Consider the following 19,048-nt stretch of genomic DNA (forward strand, 5'->3'; position numbering starts at 1 on the left):
TTTGCCATACACATATTTGTGGGACATTGATATGTGCAGATAGTTGCTGTGTGCTAGACTATGCTGCACTATTTCAACAATGTGTTGTTATTCCTGCACAGGTTCTAGAATGACGCATTCTGAAGAAAAATAGAAACTTGGGAAGAATACCTGATTCATGGAATGTACTGGAAACTTTGGTAAACACTCTTTGATCAGGAATTCAATGTGTAAGAAAGTGCTGATGGTAGTCTTTGAAAGCAGTAGGAGAACTACCACTGCAGAAGCTGTACATGTGTGTCATATCTGTATATTCCTCATTAGCGTAGATGGGTGGCATTTTAGCCAGTGTGTGTACAAACTCAGTTAACTGATGCTTCTCTCTGATACATTCTCAGTCCCCCTCAGTACTTTACTCACAACTCATCATGGATAACAGCATGCTCAACATGCTAGTTTAATAGCAGAAAGACATCCTGAAGAAAGACATTGATAGCAATGAGATAAGTTGGGCTAGAATTAAATGTCAAAGAGTAAGGCACATATGTGCTTGCCACTAGCCCGAAAACTAATGTACATTAAGTGTCTTCTATATTGGAAAAAATTTGGAATAGGGAAAATGTCCATATGAAGCTTTTTGTTTCAAATGAGCATTCCTGTCATATCCCTAAATATTGAACATTCCTCCTAGGACACCCTATATTCCATCTTGACCGAGATTATGTAGGTCAAGATAAATTTGGTCTCAGGTTGGGTGAACTGTAGAACTGGATGGTCCAACCAGAAATGTGGACATTTTACTGTAACTGGACTAGGGATCACATATGATACTGGTAGGTTAGTCTCTGCAGGATTCTGTACGTGTTGTGGTAGGCATTGATTACAAGATGAGATCATCGTAAGCAGTTTGTGGTTGACACAAAAACTTACATAAAATGTGTTTTACCATTGCAGTACACAAAGTGTGTTTTAACATTGCAGCACACAGTTCTAATGTTCGGATGTGCAATGCAGTTGTTATGGCAGTTGACTTGAGAATTCAGGATTGCTAAATGTAAAGTGAAAATATTATTTTCTTAACACAATGTGCACAGCGAAATTACACTACATTAAAATAAACTGCAACTAACATTTATTTCACATAAAATATAATTGACAATTTACTGTACAAATAACCATCAGAGTGTCAAAAATTTCAAAGGAAGCTGTTCCGATATCTTCACTTTTCTCTTTAAGCCTTGAAATAGAAAGCTTTGCTATTAAAAAATAAGAAAAAAAGTGCACCAACATTTTATTTATTGTGACAATTCATTTAGTGTTCATTTACCTGCAATTCCATGGAAACATTCACTTCTGATTACGAAGTTGGTGTTTCACTGCTTTCTAGCATTTGAATAATGATGGTAGCCCCTCTAAGTGTTCTGCAGATAATGTCCGTGGTTCAGCATTATCTGTAGTTCTAGGTGTTGAATTATATTAGCTATTATTTAGAATACTGTTGCCAACAAAAGATAACAACTAAAACAATGAAATTAAAGAGGTTAATTGTACAAGAACTTCTTTATTGTACAGACACTGAAAATTTTAATCCTGAAATAAGAGACACAAATTTTTGTATATTGTAAATTATTTATTACAAACACATTTATATTTCAGTGTACTGTTTTCAATGCAGATATCAGCATCTCAGATATTTCATTTTCAAGACCATTTCTATTGTTGTAATCAACCTGAAACATAAATATATGCAAAATGTAATATTTATGCACCACTATTCAACTATTAAGAATACTAAGAAAACAGTTCACCACATATCTTAACAAAGTGCTAAGTGGCAATTAGGGACATAGAAATTAGTTCTGACTGCTTAGGACACAGACTCAGATAGCTTAATGGTTAAAACAACAACTTGTGAAACGCAGGATATATTGGTTCAAATCCCAGGGTGGAATCCATTTTCATTTGTAATGAAGAATTCACTATGTCGAAAGCTCAGCATTCCTGACTGGTATTCGCTGATATCACTTCATAACATTCCATATTCACTGATCTTATTTTATGTGTTGACTCCATTAATTTCATTCCATTCACTTTCATTCAGTTGATATATGGAAGCAATGCACAGTATTTATTAAAATCAAGAAACAGAAATGAAAACAGAAAAATGAGAAATCTAGAAAAATAATTACTTAAAAACAAGTAAATGTCACTCTCTACCCTGCAAGTTTAACAGGTAATTTTTAACATCAATGGAATTTGCAGTAAAAGTAAAAGTGAAAGGGAAAGCAACAACAATCTTAAAGTTCAATGATTTCATATAACCTTTAGGCTGAACATAAAAGAAATGGAAAACAGCATTAAAACGGGACGTAGAGAATGTTGGGTACAGTATTTAATTCATGGATAAAAAGTAAAAGGAGATACTTATGAAGCTTCACATTTGAGAAACTGATTACATATCATGGAAGATATTCTTAAATTAATATAGTGAATTTCATAAAACAGACAAATGAAAGAGAAAACCAAAAGCAGACTGTAAAGGCATTGAATTTTGTTTTTAACAAAAATACACTGTTTATACATACTGGATAGTGACTTGGGATTACACATCTCTACTATTACATCTCATAAGTACAAGACTATGAAATGTTAAAAACATACAGTACTGGAAAATCTTGAGTGCAATATTTACTACAGAATCAGAAAAGATATTCACTTACTGTATAGTGGCAATATTGAGTGATGGATAGTAAACAAAAACAAAATCTGGAACAAAGTACAAGTTTACACACACACACACACACACACACACACACACACACACACTCTTTATAAAACATGTTTAATCCCAAATTAGTGTTTTAATTTCTTACCAAACTGATAGATTCCACTAAAGCATTAAAGGGTGATTATCTTTAATAGATGAACACGGACATCATCTTTCTAGAAATATCGAATAGTGTGTTGCAATCAAAAGTTTTGCTGAACATTTGCTTTCACCTTATATTAACTATTTAAAACTTTCCTCCAGTAATATACAATGTGATTTTGTCACTGTTCAGTGCCTGCAGCCTCAATAACTGTTGAATCTATGCAGATTTCTTCCGTATAGTTATGTTTTTTATTCACCAAGAATTAGTTGTTTTACAGACAGCTCACAATGTTGATTAAATGAACATTTAATATAAAATAAGAGACTACAGCAAATAAAATGAGAAAAGAATGTATAGTGACTGGGACTTGAAACCTTATTTCTTGCTTATCACAAGCAACCACCACAATCATTAGGTTATCTGGGTGTATCGTCTCCAGACCTGACTCAAACATTCATAAAAGACAAAATTTTTTTGGGAAACATGATGGTGATAATAACCTGTTAAGTAAACACACTGGTGTTGCATGTGTTATTTATTTTGAATATGTCTGCCTGCTTAGCTGGGTGGTAAAATGCTTGCCTCCCATATACTGGGCCGGGGTTCGATTACTGGCCGGATCGGATATTTTCTCCACTCGTGGACTGGGTGTTGGATTGTCATCATGATTGCATAATTTCATCCTCATCATCTACTGCAAGTCATCCAATGTGGCACTGACTGAAATAAGACTTGCATTTGGCAGCCGAACCTGCATGATACATCCTGGTCAATGATACCATATGATCAATTCATTTTTTCATGCTGAATATACAAAAAAAATTCTCCCTCTTTGTGTATGTTTACTGCACCTTTCATTTAACTCTTGTTACCACTGCACTTTAAAATATTGAACTTCTACAGAATGTTTCTGACACAGACGTTCCACTTAGGGGACCTACTTCCTGAAACTAAATTAGACCTGTTACAGAAGACAGCAAAAAGAAGCTTGAACATACTGCATAGGTTCCGGCAGAACCTATTTCCATGGTCATGCCTAAGAACACAAACATAATGTGCTGCGTTTCATGTTAAACTTTTTGCCATCTTTGTACTCTAGACGAAAATAAAAACTGGCAAAAAGTGTGAAAACCTGCCTGGTATACCTAGACTTTCTTGACTGTGATATCATCTGTCAATAATCTAAGATGCGATCTTCAATTATTTCACTGTCTTGCATTCATGTACTCATTCAGTCATTGACACATCATGTTTCATAAATCCCATTCTGAAGGAGGGCTTTTAGGATGTAGAATGTCTACAGCAATGCAACTGTTTTATCACAGCAGATGAGGCTGTGTACCATGTTGCTTACAGATGCGTCCTCTGAATCATTTTCACTGTGTTACATTAAGGATTCACCCATGTCTTTTTAATTTTATAGTAATATCCACGACTATCACTTAGCAGGGAATGTCATATTAAGATGAAATTTTATAGTAGCAGTTTTAACCAGATCTTGTCGAATTGGCCTTGCTACATAAAATGCTTTATAGGCTTTAGTCAGTATTTTACTTAGTACAGAATTAATTCACTAGCAGTGCCACAGTGTTAAAATTCCAGATTCGTGTACATTTTTGAGTAATATGTTTCCTCTAAATTATGAGACGGAAAGTTGCTACTCACCATATAGTGGAGATGCTAAGTTGCAGATAGGTACAACAAAAAGAGTTTCACACTTAAAGCTTTCGGTCAATGGCCTTTGTCAACAACAGATACACACACACGCACACAAACACATGCATAAGCGCATGCACGCACGCACGCACGCACGCACGCACAAAAAGAGTTTCACACTTTAAGCTTTCGGTCAATGGCCTTTGTCAACAACAGATACACACACACGCACACAAACACATGCATAAGTGCATGCACGCACGCACACGCGCGCGCGGACACACACAAAACGCAACTCACCCACACGACTGCAGTCTCACACAATTGAAACTACACTGAGACTGCAGTCTTTTTTTTTGTTGAGCCTATATGCGACTCAGCAGCTCCGTTATATGGTTAGTAGAAACTTTCCTTCTCATAATATTGTTACATTCCATCCTGGATTTCCATTGTTTGATGTGTCCTTTAAATGTATATGTAATGATAGTAAATGCTTCCAACATCTCATAATCGAATATAACTTAAAAAAGACACAATGTTTCCAAGCACTTGATCATTTATCATCATAATCCATTTATGGAAAGAAAATCTACTATGATCCCTTATAATGAAAATATCAAAAATTTTAACAACTGGGGCAACTTCACAGAGATATATTCTTGCTGTTAATAACTTCATCAGTACATCTAAACTTGAGGAGATAAACTTATATTATAATGAAAAATTAGACAGCCGAAATGAAACTAAAAGAATGCTTAAGGGTAACTGGGAGACGAAATTAATGTTAAATCCTAGGAAAAACATTAATGTCATAGAAACAAGAAATGAATTCTGTCAGTTCTTGGTAGCAAATAAACATGTGTTTCAGAACATCAAAGAAGTATTTCTCTTTTGTTCCAGGTATCATTATCCTACACAAAACAACAGTGCTGTCACCTTACTTACTGCTATTACTTTAACATCTGGACGTGTGCGCAACTCTTCAACAAACTGAATAGGCCGCTGTTTAGCAATTGGAATTGTTCCCAAAATTGTGGCTTTTGGTGAACTAAATGCAGCAGAAACACAGTCTTTAAACTTTTTTGAAAATAGCTCCATTTTCCCAATTTCATCAACTACCAAAACATGACCAGGCCGTCCCTAGAATCAATCATAAAAATCCATACATGACACTCACTAAAACAGGCAAAAGTTCACGTTAAAAATCTTGTATTACTTCTGTATACATGGTGTGATGGGGATAAACACAGATATTTCTAATGGCAAGTGAGGATGGTGTATTGAACAACATTACATCAGTATTTACATCTTTTGCTGACTAATAATCATAGCTATTATGAGTCATATGTTTCTAAGCTTGTTAGTACATCCAAGTACACAGAGAAGACCTTAATGCTTATTTTCCCTTGGGCAGCAGGTCAGTTGTTAAGTGTGGATGTATGGATACAAAACAGTTCGTCTATACTGACAGCTGTCGTCCACTTAGTGGTGCAGTTATCACCATGCAGAAAACATCAGGTAGTATACATCCTAAACATTATGACCATCTGCTTAATAATAATAATAATAATAATAATAATAATAATAACAACAATTATATATAAAAACAAAGATGCTGTAACTTACCAAACGAAAGCGTTGTGTTGATAGAGACAATAAAAAACACACACACACAAATTTCAAGCTTTCACAACCCAAGGTTGCTTCATCAGGAAAGAGGGAAGGAGAGGGAAATTCGAAAGCACACACACACACACACACACACACACACACACACACACACACGATATGAATATCAACAGTTGCCTCGTCAGGAAAGAGGGAAGGAGAGGGAAAGACGAAAGGATTTGGGTTTTAAGGGAGAGGGTAAGGAGTCATTCCAATCCCGGGAGTGGAACGCCAACCTATTCATGGGTCGCTTAGAGGAAGCCTTCTTGGTTACCCAGGCCTGCCAACCCAAAGTTTGGTACAGATTTGTTGATGACATCTTCATGATCTGGACTCACAGTGAAGAAGAACTCCAGAATTTCCTCTCCAACCTCAACTCCTTTGTGTTCCATCAGATTCACCTGGTCCTACTCCAAATCCCATGCCACTTTCCTTGATGTTGACCTCCATCTGTCCAATGGCCAGCTTCACACGTCCGTCCACATCAAACCCACCAACAAGCAACAGTACCTCCATTACGACAGCTGCCACCCATTCCACATCAAACGGTCCCTTCCCTACAGCCTAGGTCTTCGTGGCAAAAGAATCTGCTCCAGTCCGGAATCCCTGAAGCATTACACCAACAACCTGACAACAGCTTTCACATCCCGCAACTACCCTCCCGACCTGGTACAGAAGCAAATAACCAGAGCCACTTCCTCATCCTCTCAAACCCATAACCTCCCACAGAAGAACCACAAAAGTGCCCCACTTGTGACAGGATACTTTCCGGGACTGGATCAGATTCTGAATGTGGGTCTCCAGCAGGGATACGACTTCCTCAAATCCTGCCCTGAAATGAGATCCATCCTTCATGAAATCCTCCCCACTCCACCAAGAGTGTCTTTCCGCCATCCACCTAACCTTCGTAACCTCTTGGTTCATCCCTATGAAATCCCCAAACCACCGTCCCTACCCTCTGGTTCCTACCCTTGTAACCGCCCCCGGTGTAAAACCTGTCCCATGCACCCTCCCACCACCACCTACTCCAGTCCTGTAACCCGGAAGGTGTACACGATCAAAGGCAGAGCCACGTGTGAAAGCACCCACGTGATCTACCAACTGACCCGCCTACACTGTGATGCATTCTATGTGGGAATGACCAGCAACAAACTGTCCATTCGCATGAATGGACACAGGCAGACAGTGTTTGTTGGTAATGAGGATCACCCTGTGGCTAAATATGCCTTGGTGCACGGCCAGCACATCTTGGCGCAGTGTTACACCATCCGGTTTATCTGGATACTTCCCACTAACACCAACCTATCCGAACTCCGGAGATGGGAACTTGCTCTTCAATACATCCTCTCTTCCCTTTATCCACCAAGCCTCAATCTCCGCTAATTTCAAGTTGCCGCCACTTATACCTCACTTGTCATTCAACAACATCTTTGCCTCTGTACTTCTGCCTCAACTGACATCTCTGCCCAAACTCTTTGTCTTTAAATATGTCTGCTTGTGTCTGTATATGTGTGTGTGTGCGAGTGTATACCCGTCCTTTTTTCCCCCTAAGGTAAGTCTTTCCGCTCCCGGGATTAGAATGACTCCTTACCCTCTCCCTTAAAACCCACATGCTTTCGTCTTTCCCTCTCCTTCCCTCTTTCCTGATGAGGCAACAGTTTGTTGCGAAAGCTTGAATTTTGTGTGTATGTTTGTGTTTGTTTGTGTGTCTGTCGACCTGCCAGCACTTTCATTTGGTAAGTCACATCATCTTTGTTTTTATATATATACAAGGTGTTTCAAAAATGACCGGTATATTTGAAACGGCAATAAAAACTAAACGAGCAGTGATGGAAATACACCGTTTGTTGCAATATGCTTGGGACAACAGTACATTTTCAGGCAGACAAACTTTCGAAATTACAGTAGTTACAATTTTCAACAACAGATGGCGCTGCGGTCTGGGAAACACTATAGTACGATATTTTCCACATAACCACCATGCGTAGCAATAATATGGCGTAGTCTCTGAATGAAATTACCCGAAACCTTTGACAACGTGTCTGGCAGAATGGCTTCACATGCAGATGAGATGTACTGCTTCAGCTGTTCAATTGTTTCTGGATTCTGGCGGTACACCTGGTCTTTCAAGTGTCCCCACAGAAAGAAGTCACAGGGGTTCATGTCTGGCGAATAGGGAGGCCAATCCATGTCGCCTCCTGTATGTTTCGGATATCGAAATTTCATTCAGGAAATTAACGACGTCGGCCGTGCGATGTGGCCGGGCACCATCTTGCATAAACCACGAGGTGTTCGCAGTGTCGTCTAAGGCAGTTTGTACCGCCACAAATTCACGAAGAATGTCCAGATAGCGTGATGCAGTAATCGTTTCGGATCTGAAAAATGGGCCAATGATTCCTTTGGAAGAAATGGCGGCCCAGACCAGTATTTTTTGAGGATGCAGGGACGATGGGACTGCAACATGGGGCTTTTCGGTTCCCCATATGCGCCAGTTCTGTTTATTGACGAAGCCGTCCAGGTAAAAATAAGCTTCGTCAGTAAACCAAATGCTGCCCACATGCATATCGCCGTCATCAATCCTGTGCACTATATCGTTAGCGAATGTCTCTCATGCAGCAATGGTAGCGGCACTGAGGGGTTGCCGCGTTTGAATTTTGTATGGATAGAGGTGTAAACTCTGGCGCATGAGACGATACGTGGACGTTGGCATCATTTGGACCGCAGCTGCAACACGGCGAACGGAAACCCGAGGCCGCTGTTGGATCACCTGCTGCACTAGCTGCGCGTTGCCCTCTGTGGTTGCCGTACGCGGTCACCCTACCTTTCCAGCACGTTCATCCGTCACATTCCCAGTCCGTTGAAATTTTTCAAACAGATCCTTTATTGTATCGCTTTTCGGTCCTTTGGTTACATTAAACCTCCGTTGAAAACTTCGTCTTGTTGCAACAACACTGTGTTCTAGGCGGTGGAATTCCAACACCAGAAAAATCCTCTGTTCTAAGGAATAAACCATGTTGTCTACAGCACACTTGCACGTTGTGAACAGCACACGCTTACAGCAGAAAGACGACGTACAGAATGGCGCACCCACAGACTGCGTTGTCTTCTATATCTTTCACATCACTTGCAGCGCCATCTGTTGTTGAAAATTGTAACTACTGTAATTTCGAAAGTTTGTCCGCCTGAAAATGTACTGTTGTCCCAAGCATATTGCAACAAACGGTGTATTTCTATCGCTGCTCGTTTAGTTTTTATTGCCGTTTCAAATATACTGGTCATTTTTGAAACACGCTGTATATACACACAGGCAGATATATGTAAATGCAAAGAGGTTGGGCAGAGATGTCAGTCGAGGCAGAAGTACAGAGTCAAAGATGTTGTTGAATGACAGGTGAGGTACGAGTGTGTGTGTGTGTGTGTGTGTGTGTGTGTGTGTGTGTGTGTGTGTGTACCTGTCCTTTTTTCCCCTTAAGGTAAGTCTTTCCGCTCCTTACCCTCTCCCTTAAAACCCACGTCCTTTGTATGTGGTTTAGAAATGATGAATTTTGAAAGGGCATGGAACTAATATCATGAGATAAATGTGTATCAGACAGCAATGAGAAATGCTAAAAGCATAGGTGTTCACTGGTGTGTAATGTAACTTTTTATGGTCAGTGGATATGAGTAAAGATAATACTACTTTAAAATATTACATCTGTGCTAACTGCAACATAAATATTTTTGTTAGAGAATATGAAGTGATTTCCATAATTCTTTTTGGTTGTATGGAGACTAATATGGTTTTTATAGGTCACTGGGGAAGAATTAAATGATGAGAGAGTTTTGGACCAATAGTTAAAAAAAAAAAAAAACCCTGAAGCAGAGAACAGAAATCAGATGAGAGCAGGTACCAGAATCTAATTTTGAAGTGATAATTTGATTTTAGTTAGAACCTGTAAGAAAAGAAGTTACCGTATTTACTCGAATCTAAGCCGCACTTTTTTCCGGTTTTTGTAATCCAAAAAACCACCTGCGGCTTAGAATCGAGTGCAAAGCAAGCGGAAGTTCTGCAAAATGTTGGTAGGTGCCGCCACAACTAACTTCTGCCGTCGAATATATGTATTATGTAGGGCTATTATACACAGGCATGCTTTGTAGGAACTAAGATAACTACTGGGGCCAAAACCTCTGGGTCAGTAAATAAATTTAAAAAAAGGTGGAAGACGAGCTTTTTTTTCTCCGCCCCGAGTTTCAACCACTACATTTTCATAGATTATACAACGACGTAAATACAAATTCCGTATTGTTCATCTTCGAAAGTAGCAGAATTTCAATGTACTATGAAAATCCGACTGGCAAGACTGTTTGGGATGCTTATCAATATGGCCAACTCTACGTTCTGAATTTTTTCCTACCTGTGAGAAGAGACGGTTGCTAAAGCCGCGTACACACTGCCACTGGAAACATGTTTCTGCCGGAAACATTGTTTTCTGCGATGTTTCGCAAATGTTTCCGACTTTGTTTCTGGTCTCTGTTTCCGTCCACACTGGCGGCAAACATTTCTCGTGTGTTCACGCCGTCTGCAGTGCCCCTTGTGTTATTGTGTTCGTATCGTCTGCTGCTGCGTTATGTCTGGTGTCGAAGAAACAATAATGATATGTGGAGCTGCATTATTAATGCTAGAAGGTTTACACAAACAAAATGAAAGGCGTCCTCGTCGTTGGTGGAGAAAAACATTCTATAGAAGAACTAGCGGAAATAATCTGCTACGTGAGCTGAGTATGGAAGACGGCTCTGGCTTCCGCAACTTCACTCGGATCTCACCTACCGATTTTGAATATCTGGCAAATATGATATCACCATTTGTTTCAAAAAAAGACACGAATTTCAGGAAAGCTATTTCAGTCAACCAAAGGCTTGCAGTTACTCTTCGTTTCCTGGCAACAGGAGATTCATTTCAGAGCCTTGCGTATTTATTTCGCATTTCGAAACAAGCAATATCTAAAGTAGTACCCGAAGTATGTGAAGCTCTGGTGGAAGTACTGAAGGATTATGTAAAGGTAAGTAAATGAAAAACATCGTTAAATAAGCACATTTACGAAGGTTATTATTTCTCAATTACGTTACATAATTCGTCAAACACAACTTCTTCAACTGCGTTGTCACTGTCACTGTCTACATAGCTTGTAAATGTAACAGGGGAATTGTTACTTGATGATGATGGCCCTGCTACATTCATACCCCTTTTCGACTGCTCACTTTCTAAATACGCTACATGTTGTTTCATTAGTACATTATTAAGAATAGCCATTGTTTTTGCTCGTTGTAACTCGGGCAATTTCCTTAAAACTGAGGCCACATACTGCCCATACGCACTGCATTCATCGTCCTTGTCTTCTTGTTTTTGCAGCACTTTAGTTAGCAATTGAGTAGCAATCTTGAAGGGTTGCTGCATGTCTTTTTTCTCGCCCATCATCCTTCTGATTTTTGGTGGTGGAGGACTGGAAGGTCCAGCTGCAACCTCTTCGTCCTCAATTGTGCCCTCTGGCGAATGTACGAAAACCTGAAAATCAAATTTCTTTCTTTCAGATACCTGCGACTGAAAACGACTGGAGTGAAACAGCATGTTTATTCTCACAGATTCTTCAGTTCCCCCATTGTGTCGGAGCAATTGACGGGAAACATATCGTGCTACAGTGCCCTGTTGGTAGTGGAAGTGAATATTACAATTATAAAGGTTCATTCAGCATTGTGCTGCTTGCTGTCGTCGATGCCAGCTACAACTTTTTGTACGCAGACATCGGCTGCCAAGGCAGAATATCAGATGGTGGTGTGTTCAAAAACGCGAGCATAAATGAGTTGATTAACAAAAAGAAACTTAACTTGCCACATGCCGAATGCTTACCAGGTGGCACCAAGGCCCTACCATATGTTTTTGTAGCAGATGATGCATTTCCCTTACAGGAAAACATTATGAAACCCTACCCGGGAAAACATGTTAAAGGTTCAAAAGAGAGAGTTTTTAATTACAGGCTTTCAAGGGCCAGAATGGTTGTTGAGAACACTTTCGGCATTATGGCTTCAGTTTTTCGTGTGTTTAAAAAACCTATGTTGCTACAACCGGAAAAGGCAAAAACTGTCACACTTACAGCTGTATGTCTCCACAATTTTTTAAGGCGAAATGCTGCGGCAAGGAACCAGTACTCCCCACATGGAAGCTTCGATTCCTACGATTTACAAACAGGTGAAATGATTCCAGGCACATGGAGACGAGATGACACTGCATCAGTTTTCATTTCAGCACAGAATATACCAAGGAAAGCTGCTTCCACGAATAAACAAATTCGAGACGAATTTGCTAATTATTTTTTAAGCCCACACGGAAGTGTACCGTGGCAAAATAACTATGGGTGAATGTGACTGTGTACTATAAAATACAAATAAAGACAAACAAGCATAATTTTCGTACCTCATTTTCCACAGTATCTGTTGTCTCCTTTGGCTCATGTACATCGTCCAAGAACTGCAGCAGCCGATAGCCGAACCAGTTCGAGTCATATGCAGTGTCTGCACCACTACCAGATGGTCTGCTGGCAATAATTTTTCTTTTCTCGCGCCTGTACGCAACCACTAGCGATCGTATTTTCTTCTCAACACTTCCCTTGTCCGTGCTAAAGGCTGTTGCAATTTTTGCAAGAGCATCGTGTTTTTTAAGGGTATTTTTGTAATCCTTGCTCCGGACGTTCCATAAACAATCCTCCTCCTGGTACATTGCAATTAAATCGACAATTTGTTGCCCTGACCACTCCATTATTCTACAAAACAAAGCGAAAATGAAAACGACAGTAAACAGAACACCGCTAAAAAGTTGACGACACACACACACATACGCTAGCGCCGTGCAGCGGTGACAAGTGGTAGCTAGCCGGAAACATTGTTTCCTTTGATCTGTACCGACACTGCTACGGATAGATGTTTCTGTGTTTCCAAACATGTTTCGAAACATGTTTCCAAATGGTGTCCACATCAAGCTACCGGAAACATGTTTTGAAAACATGTTTCAGTCTCAGTGTGTACGCGGCTTAATAGTAACCCTATGAAATGTGAATCACATACAGTATTCTCTTTGCCATAAGAATAATACGAACATAAACATTTTGCCATGTATTCTTTCGTGTTTGCTGCTATCTCATTTAAATCCTGTCTGCCTAATAAACTACGAAACTAGAGTGAGACAACAGCAAACGCGGAAGAATATAATACGTATCGTGTCATGTTTAAATTCGAAATATTTAGTGATACGGTCAGAAATGAAGCACGGCAACTGACAAGATTTTTAAATCTAAGATGACTCTAATTTCTGTGCAGAATTTGATGTACTAAAGAAGCGGCCGCAAAGATTTTCAAACGGAGAAAAATTTTCGCCTAACTCTCGTTCAGAACATGTTCTATCATGCGCAGTCTATTATTTGGTTCTTGTTGATCATTATCAAAGAAAGCAGCAGTGTAAGTAACAACAAATACCAGTCTCTTGCCATTGTTTCGCTAATGAGATGATTCCTCTCTCGTTTGTTTTTAATTGTAAGCGGCAGTAGCGCGCAGAAAAGCAAGCCATGCCGCAAGCGGCGACAGGCCGTAAACACACACTATAAGAATGCGACAAACAATGCATGACACAGTACAGTAATGCATTTTCAGCTTAGAGTGACGTAAACTCCTATAACAAAGAAAACGGCACGTATCAGATCAAAGCAAAATAAGCAATCGATTCAAACCAGACGAAGCACGTGAAAAAGGAAGGGTACCCGTATAAATACGGACGGAGCACCTGACGCATAGCAAGGATTACCTGGTAAAGCTTAACTGCTAAGCTTACGACGAACCAAACTACTGTAGGTGTATCGTCATTCATTCGACCTAAATTGTGTCTCATATTACAATGGACCAACTTTGTTTCGATTTGGAGGTGCGGCCTAAAACTTTTCTATCTCCTTGAATTTCGAGTCTCAAATTTCAGGTGCGGCTTAGATTCGTGAATTTTTTTTTTTTTTTCCTTTATTTCGAGTCTCATTTTTTAGGTGCGGCTTAGATTCGAGTAAATACGGGTAAATTATTTCCATTATATGAGGGGCCTTGTCATGGAACACCAGTAATATATAAAAAGACTGTGACCTTATAAGAACCACCTTGGAATGTTATTTCTATACTGAATTTCATGGAGTTTGTGATCAGGACAAATTGTAAACATTTATTACATGGTTATATCTGCAGTGTGGAAGGCAGAAGCAGTAAGACAGTGTGCTGCTGAAACAAAGAGTAACAATTTTTAGAAATTAATTGCAAATCTAACTACAGATGCTCTAGGAAGCTTCAGATTAAATGTGAGAGTGACAAAGCTTTACGGTATCTGAATTAATAGCATAACATGGTACATTGTGTCAGGTATGTTATAGCAAGATCAGTATCATAACTGAAGCCTGAGAGCAGAAATTGCAAGTAAGGAATACAAAGACAGTAATCAGTATGGAATTATATTTTATTTTATCATCTTGATGGTCAACAGAATCATTATTAGGGATAGGCATTACAGCATACCTGATAAACTCCACAGTAGATACGGCATATTTATGAGAAGGTGAGGGGGAAGATGTTACAAGTGGCGGTGGTGGTAGTAATTACAGATCTTGTTTGACAAGGATGAGACAGGTGATCATCTGTGAGTTTAAAGTAGGAACCATCTTGGCACCTGCCTGAAGTAATTTAGGGAAACCACAGAAAACCTAAATCAAGATGGCTGATGAAGACCGGAGCCTCCACCATCCTTAATACAAAGACAGTCTGTTTAAAACAGTGCTACCTCATTTGATTTATCCCTACTGTGCAGTACTGTTTAGCAAAGAATTTATTTAATAACATAAAATGGCAGTGCTCCGCTGTTCATCCATTTCTCACTCTCGGTCACTACATACTATCAGCTGACTTCAGGACCATAGTGACAATGTTTGGTTTCCATTTTGTGTGCTGCAACTTCCCATTTGCTAGCCTGAAAAACTGAGTCATCATCCCTCTGTAATGAGTAAGACGTTGGGATCAGAAAGAGGCTAAGGTGTTACGAGTAGTAATATACATTGCATAGCTTAGGGCATAAGGTTTTTAGGGGAAAAAAGAGGGGGGACATAGTGTGAAACTGTTATGTGAAATGATAGATGTTTCATTATATTATTATTATTATTGTTATTATTATCATCATTATTTTAATTTTTTTTACCAAACTCCTACTCTTTGTTATCACTGTATAGAATATATTGCATAACAGAAACTTTTTAGCTGCCTTTTAAATAAATTTGTTTTAGTAAACTTTAACATCCTTGGAAATTTTTGTACAGTTTTATTTCTTGATACAAAATGCTGTTTTGAGTTTTATGTCTATTCTTTCTCAGCAAATGAGTTCAGTCTATATCTTGTTTCATGGTCATGAACAGACCTGTTTGTGCAGTAATGATCAATGTTATTTTTGATGTGTGAGACTGACTGGTTAAATGTCATTCTTTGACTGCTCCTGGCACAATTCATAATGAAATAGTTTACAGATGAACAGGCCAATGCCAGTGTCGAATGTGCACAATATTTTGGCAAGCAACCAACTTGCCATCATCAGGTGCACTGATGATGGGTGGATGGAGTGATGGGGTTAAAGGGACCAAACTGTGAGCTCATTGGACCCTTAACCCTTTGTGTGCCAAGCCAGGAATAGTCCCCAGAGAGGAAAGACAAATCCTGTTGGATTCAAATGTATCCAAGAATCAAGAAAACAAAGAGAAAGAAGCAAGTAGAAATGAGAAAGGGGTAAAAGGGTGAAGGAGGGAGAGTTGCCCCACCCACAGAGCAGCTGGAGGTCCCAGAGCATGTTATGTGACCAGAGACAGGGCCTTTGCATTTGACTGGTGTTTCCACACCCTCCATTACCACATGAAAAATAGCTACATGGACAAGATAAAATCTCAGGAAAGATAACAATGATCACAAGTCTGTCAACCAATGATAGATGTGAAAGACTAAGAAGAACTTAAAAGGTGGGAAGGGCAGGAACCAGGCTGGATCACTGAGAAGGGGCAGCCATGGGCCCCTCGAGGCAGAGCAGCCAATGACATGGCATCCCTCCAATCCCTCAATTGGCTCATGATGTTAATGTTTCCTAAGTAAAAGAGAGGAGTAAAAACCAGTTTCATGGGCAAAACATAAAACTAAATCAGCTACTTTGGCATCATCCACTGGCACCAAAGGTAGCATGTTAGCAAGTTTGAGGCTTCACTGTAAGGTAGCCAAATCAGGGTAGTCCAGTAGAATGTGGGTCACCATAAGATGGGCATCACACTGACAGTAGAGTGGATCCTCACATTGGAGGATGTGACTGTGGGCCAGCCAAGTGTGGCCTCTGGGAAGCCGACGGAGGACAGTAGATTTCCTGTGAGGAGCATGAAGGAAAGACTGCCACATAGTCATACTCTGTTTTATGGTTTACAGTTTATTTGGAGGAAACAGTGCACAACAATTTGCAGTCCAAGCCTCCAACGAAAGTAGGAATAGAGTTGACTGAAGATCTGGTTCCGATACCCCTCTCTCCAAAGTCAGCATCCTGGTAGCCAGTTTGGCCAACCAGTCAACATGTTCATTCCCTGGGATCCCAACGTGACCAGGGGTCCATACAAAGATGACTCACCATCCAGGGCCATGAAGGTCATTATGAGATCATGGGTGGTCACAACCAATGAGTGCTGAGGGTAGCACTCGTCGACAGCCTGAAGACTACTCAAGGACCCACTCTCAATTAAGAATGATTCAACAGTGCAAGAATGAAGATGGCTGAAGGCTCGAGCAATGACCACCAATTCTGCTGTGAATACACTGCATCTGTTTGGCATGGAGAGTAGTTTACTGCTTCTTGCAGGTGTGTAGGCAAAAACCAGTTCATCTGTCAACCATAGAGCCATCGGTGTATACTACGTCTGAGCCTGAAAATATGTGAAGGATGTCCAGGAACAAGTGGCAAAGAAGCCATAGGGGCTATTAAGTCTTTCAGTCCAAAGGAGAGGTAGAGGCAGATCTGAGGGTGGAGTACACACCATGGGGGCACACAAAATTTCTCTCTGACAAGGGCCAACAGGGAGAAAGACAGAGTTCAGAGCACAGACTCTGTATGTGAACTGTGATCATGACTTCAGGCCTCAGCCTAAGTTGTGGGAGGTATATATCTCTACCAGGAAGAAGGACACAGTAGTTTAAACATTCAGGGGTACAACAAATGTGTATTGCTTAGATGAGTAGTAGCTGTTGGTGCCTGATTTGTATGGGAGGGATGACATCCTCTGTGAGTAGACTGTTCTTAGAGCTGCTTGCAAGTCAGACACTACAATGGTATACTGAGTCCAGCATCTGCAATGCGGAAGGTGATGCTGAGCCATATGTCAGGCTTCAGTAATCAAGACATGACAGGATCATAGCTTTGTAGAGCCACAAAAGTGTAGAGTGGTCTGCACCCGAGCCGGTGTTAGTGAGACAGTCAAGAGTATTAAGGTGTGACCAGCATGTTTGCTTAAGTTGGCAAAGATGGAAAAGCCTTGTCAACTGAGTATTGAAGACCAATCCCAAAAAATGATAAGTCTTCACCACAATGAGCATTTGGTCCTTGTGTTAGACTTCTGGTTGGGGAGGGACACTACCCTGGTGAAATAAGTGTGTGACACATGTCTTGGAAGCCACAAGTGAGAGCCCAGAAGTGCAGCTTTTGTGATGCAAAGTGTTCAGCAATACCCACACTTGAGGAGCAATAGCAGATAAAAATGTCATTAGCATGCAGGGAGGGTGACACTGTAGAGCCCACAGCTGCAGCTAGACCATAAATAGCCACTAGAAACAGGGACACACTCAATACAGAACCCTTGGGGCACCATTCTCTTGTATATGAGTACTGTGAAAAGCACCAACTTGAACCTGGAAAGAATAGTGAGCAAAAATATGGTGATTCCATGCAGTGTTGTAAGCTCTATGCAAGTCAAAGATGACAGCAATAAGATGTTGAAGCTAGGCAAAAGCTGACTAAATAGCAGACTCCAGGCAGACCAAATTTTCAGCAAGAGAATGGCCTTAGTGGAAACTGTGCTGGGATGGAGCCAAAAGATTCCAAGTCTCAAGGTACCATACAGCTGTTGCTCATCATACATTCAAGCAACTTACAGAGAACATAAGTGAGATTAAGTGGACAATAGCTGTCCATCTCAAGGGAGAATTTACCCGGTTTCAGAACTTGGACAATTGTGCTTTCTCGCCGCTGAGACAGGAACTTATTCTCATTCCAGATACTATTGAAAATGGCAAGGGTGTGATGTTGGTAATTCACTCATAAGTGTTTGAGTAGTTGGCTGTGGATGTGTTGTGGCCCTGGAGCTATATTAGCACAAATGGCTAGGGCACCGAGGAATTCCCACTTACTGAAAGGAACATTATAATGTTCCAGGTGATGTGTAGTAAATGTTAAAGCAAGTCAAAACAGCAGTGTTTGAGGAAATGCAGGCTGATAATCCTCGGGTCCAGAGGCTTGACCATAATGTAATGAAAATGTTCAACAGTGTCTGCCTCAGGGTAGACATCACCAGTCACAGTGATACCAGGTACACCAGTGGAGTACTAGTGTCCATAGAAACCTGTGAAAGAGGAATACATGGTTCAATGGCAGTAACACACTGCTCCCAGCATTCTCGTTTCTGTCTTTTATGAGATGGTGGACGTGGGCAAGGGGCTGTTTAAGGGCAATGAGGTGCTTCATTGATGGATGTCGCTTATGGTGTTGGAGAGCCCACCTGTGATCTTTAATAGTCATGACGATTTGAGGGGTC

General features: G+C 40.3%; 3 protein-coding genes across 3 annotated transcripts in view; 1 reads left to right on the top strand and 2 right to left on the bottom strand.

Moving 5' to 3' along the window:
• Nucleotides 1-1,524: 1,524 nt before the first annotated feature.
• Nucleotides 1,525-19,048, bottom strand: part of LOC124795160 (cancer-related nucleoside-triphosphatase homolog) — a 77,018-nt gene continuing 59,494 nt past the window's right edge. Inside the window, exons 4-5 of the mRNA XM_047259048.1 lie at nucleotides 5,454-5,648; nucleotides 1,525-1,709 (exon numbers count right to left, since the gene is read on the bottom strand). Of these exons, the coding sequence (XP_047115004.1) occupies nucleotides 1,632-1,709; nucleotides 5,454-5,648 (273 nt within the window). The 3' untranslated portion in view covers nucleotides 1,525-1,631. The remainder of the gene's footprint in view (nucleotides 1,710-5,453; nucleotides 5,649-19,048) is intronic.
• LOC124795158 (protein ALP1-like) lies at nucleotides 10,758-12,615 on the top strand. The gene is made up of 2 exons (XM_047259046.1): nucleotides 10,758-11,215; nucleotides 11,745-12,615. The coding sequence occupies exons 1-2, from the start codon at nucleotides 10,784-10,786 to the stop codon at nucleotides 12,567-12,569; spliced, it is 1,257 nt and encodes a 418-aa protein (XP_047115002.1). The 5' UTR covers nucleotides 10,758-10,783; the 3' UTR covers nucleotides 12,570-12,615.
• On the bottom strand, nucleotides 11,252-12,936 carry LOC124795159. The gene is made up of 2 exons (XM_047259047.1): nucleotides 12,625-12,936; nucleotides 11,252-11,718 (listed from the first exon to the last, which is right to left on the bottom strand). The coding sequence occupies exons 1-2, from the start codon at nucleotides 12,925-12,927 to the stop codon at nucleotides 11,263-11,265; spliced, it is 759 nt and encodes a 252-aa protein (XP_047115003.1). The 5' UTR covers nucleotides 12,928-12,936; the 3' UTR covers nucleotides 11,252-11,262.

This window comes from Schistocerca piceifrons, chromosome 4 (assembly GCF_021461385.2).
Source record: "Schistocerca piceifrons isolate TAMUIC-IGC-003096 chromosome 4, iqSchPice1.1, whole genome shotgun sequence".
Lineage (NCBI taxonomy): Eukaryota > Metazoa > Arthropoda > Insecta > Orthoptera > Acrididae > Schistocerca > Schistocerca piceifrons.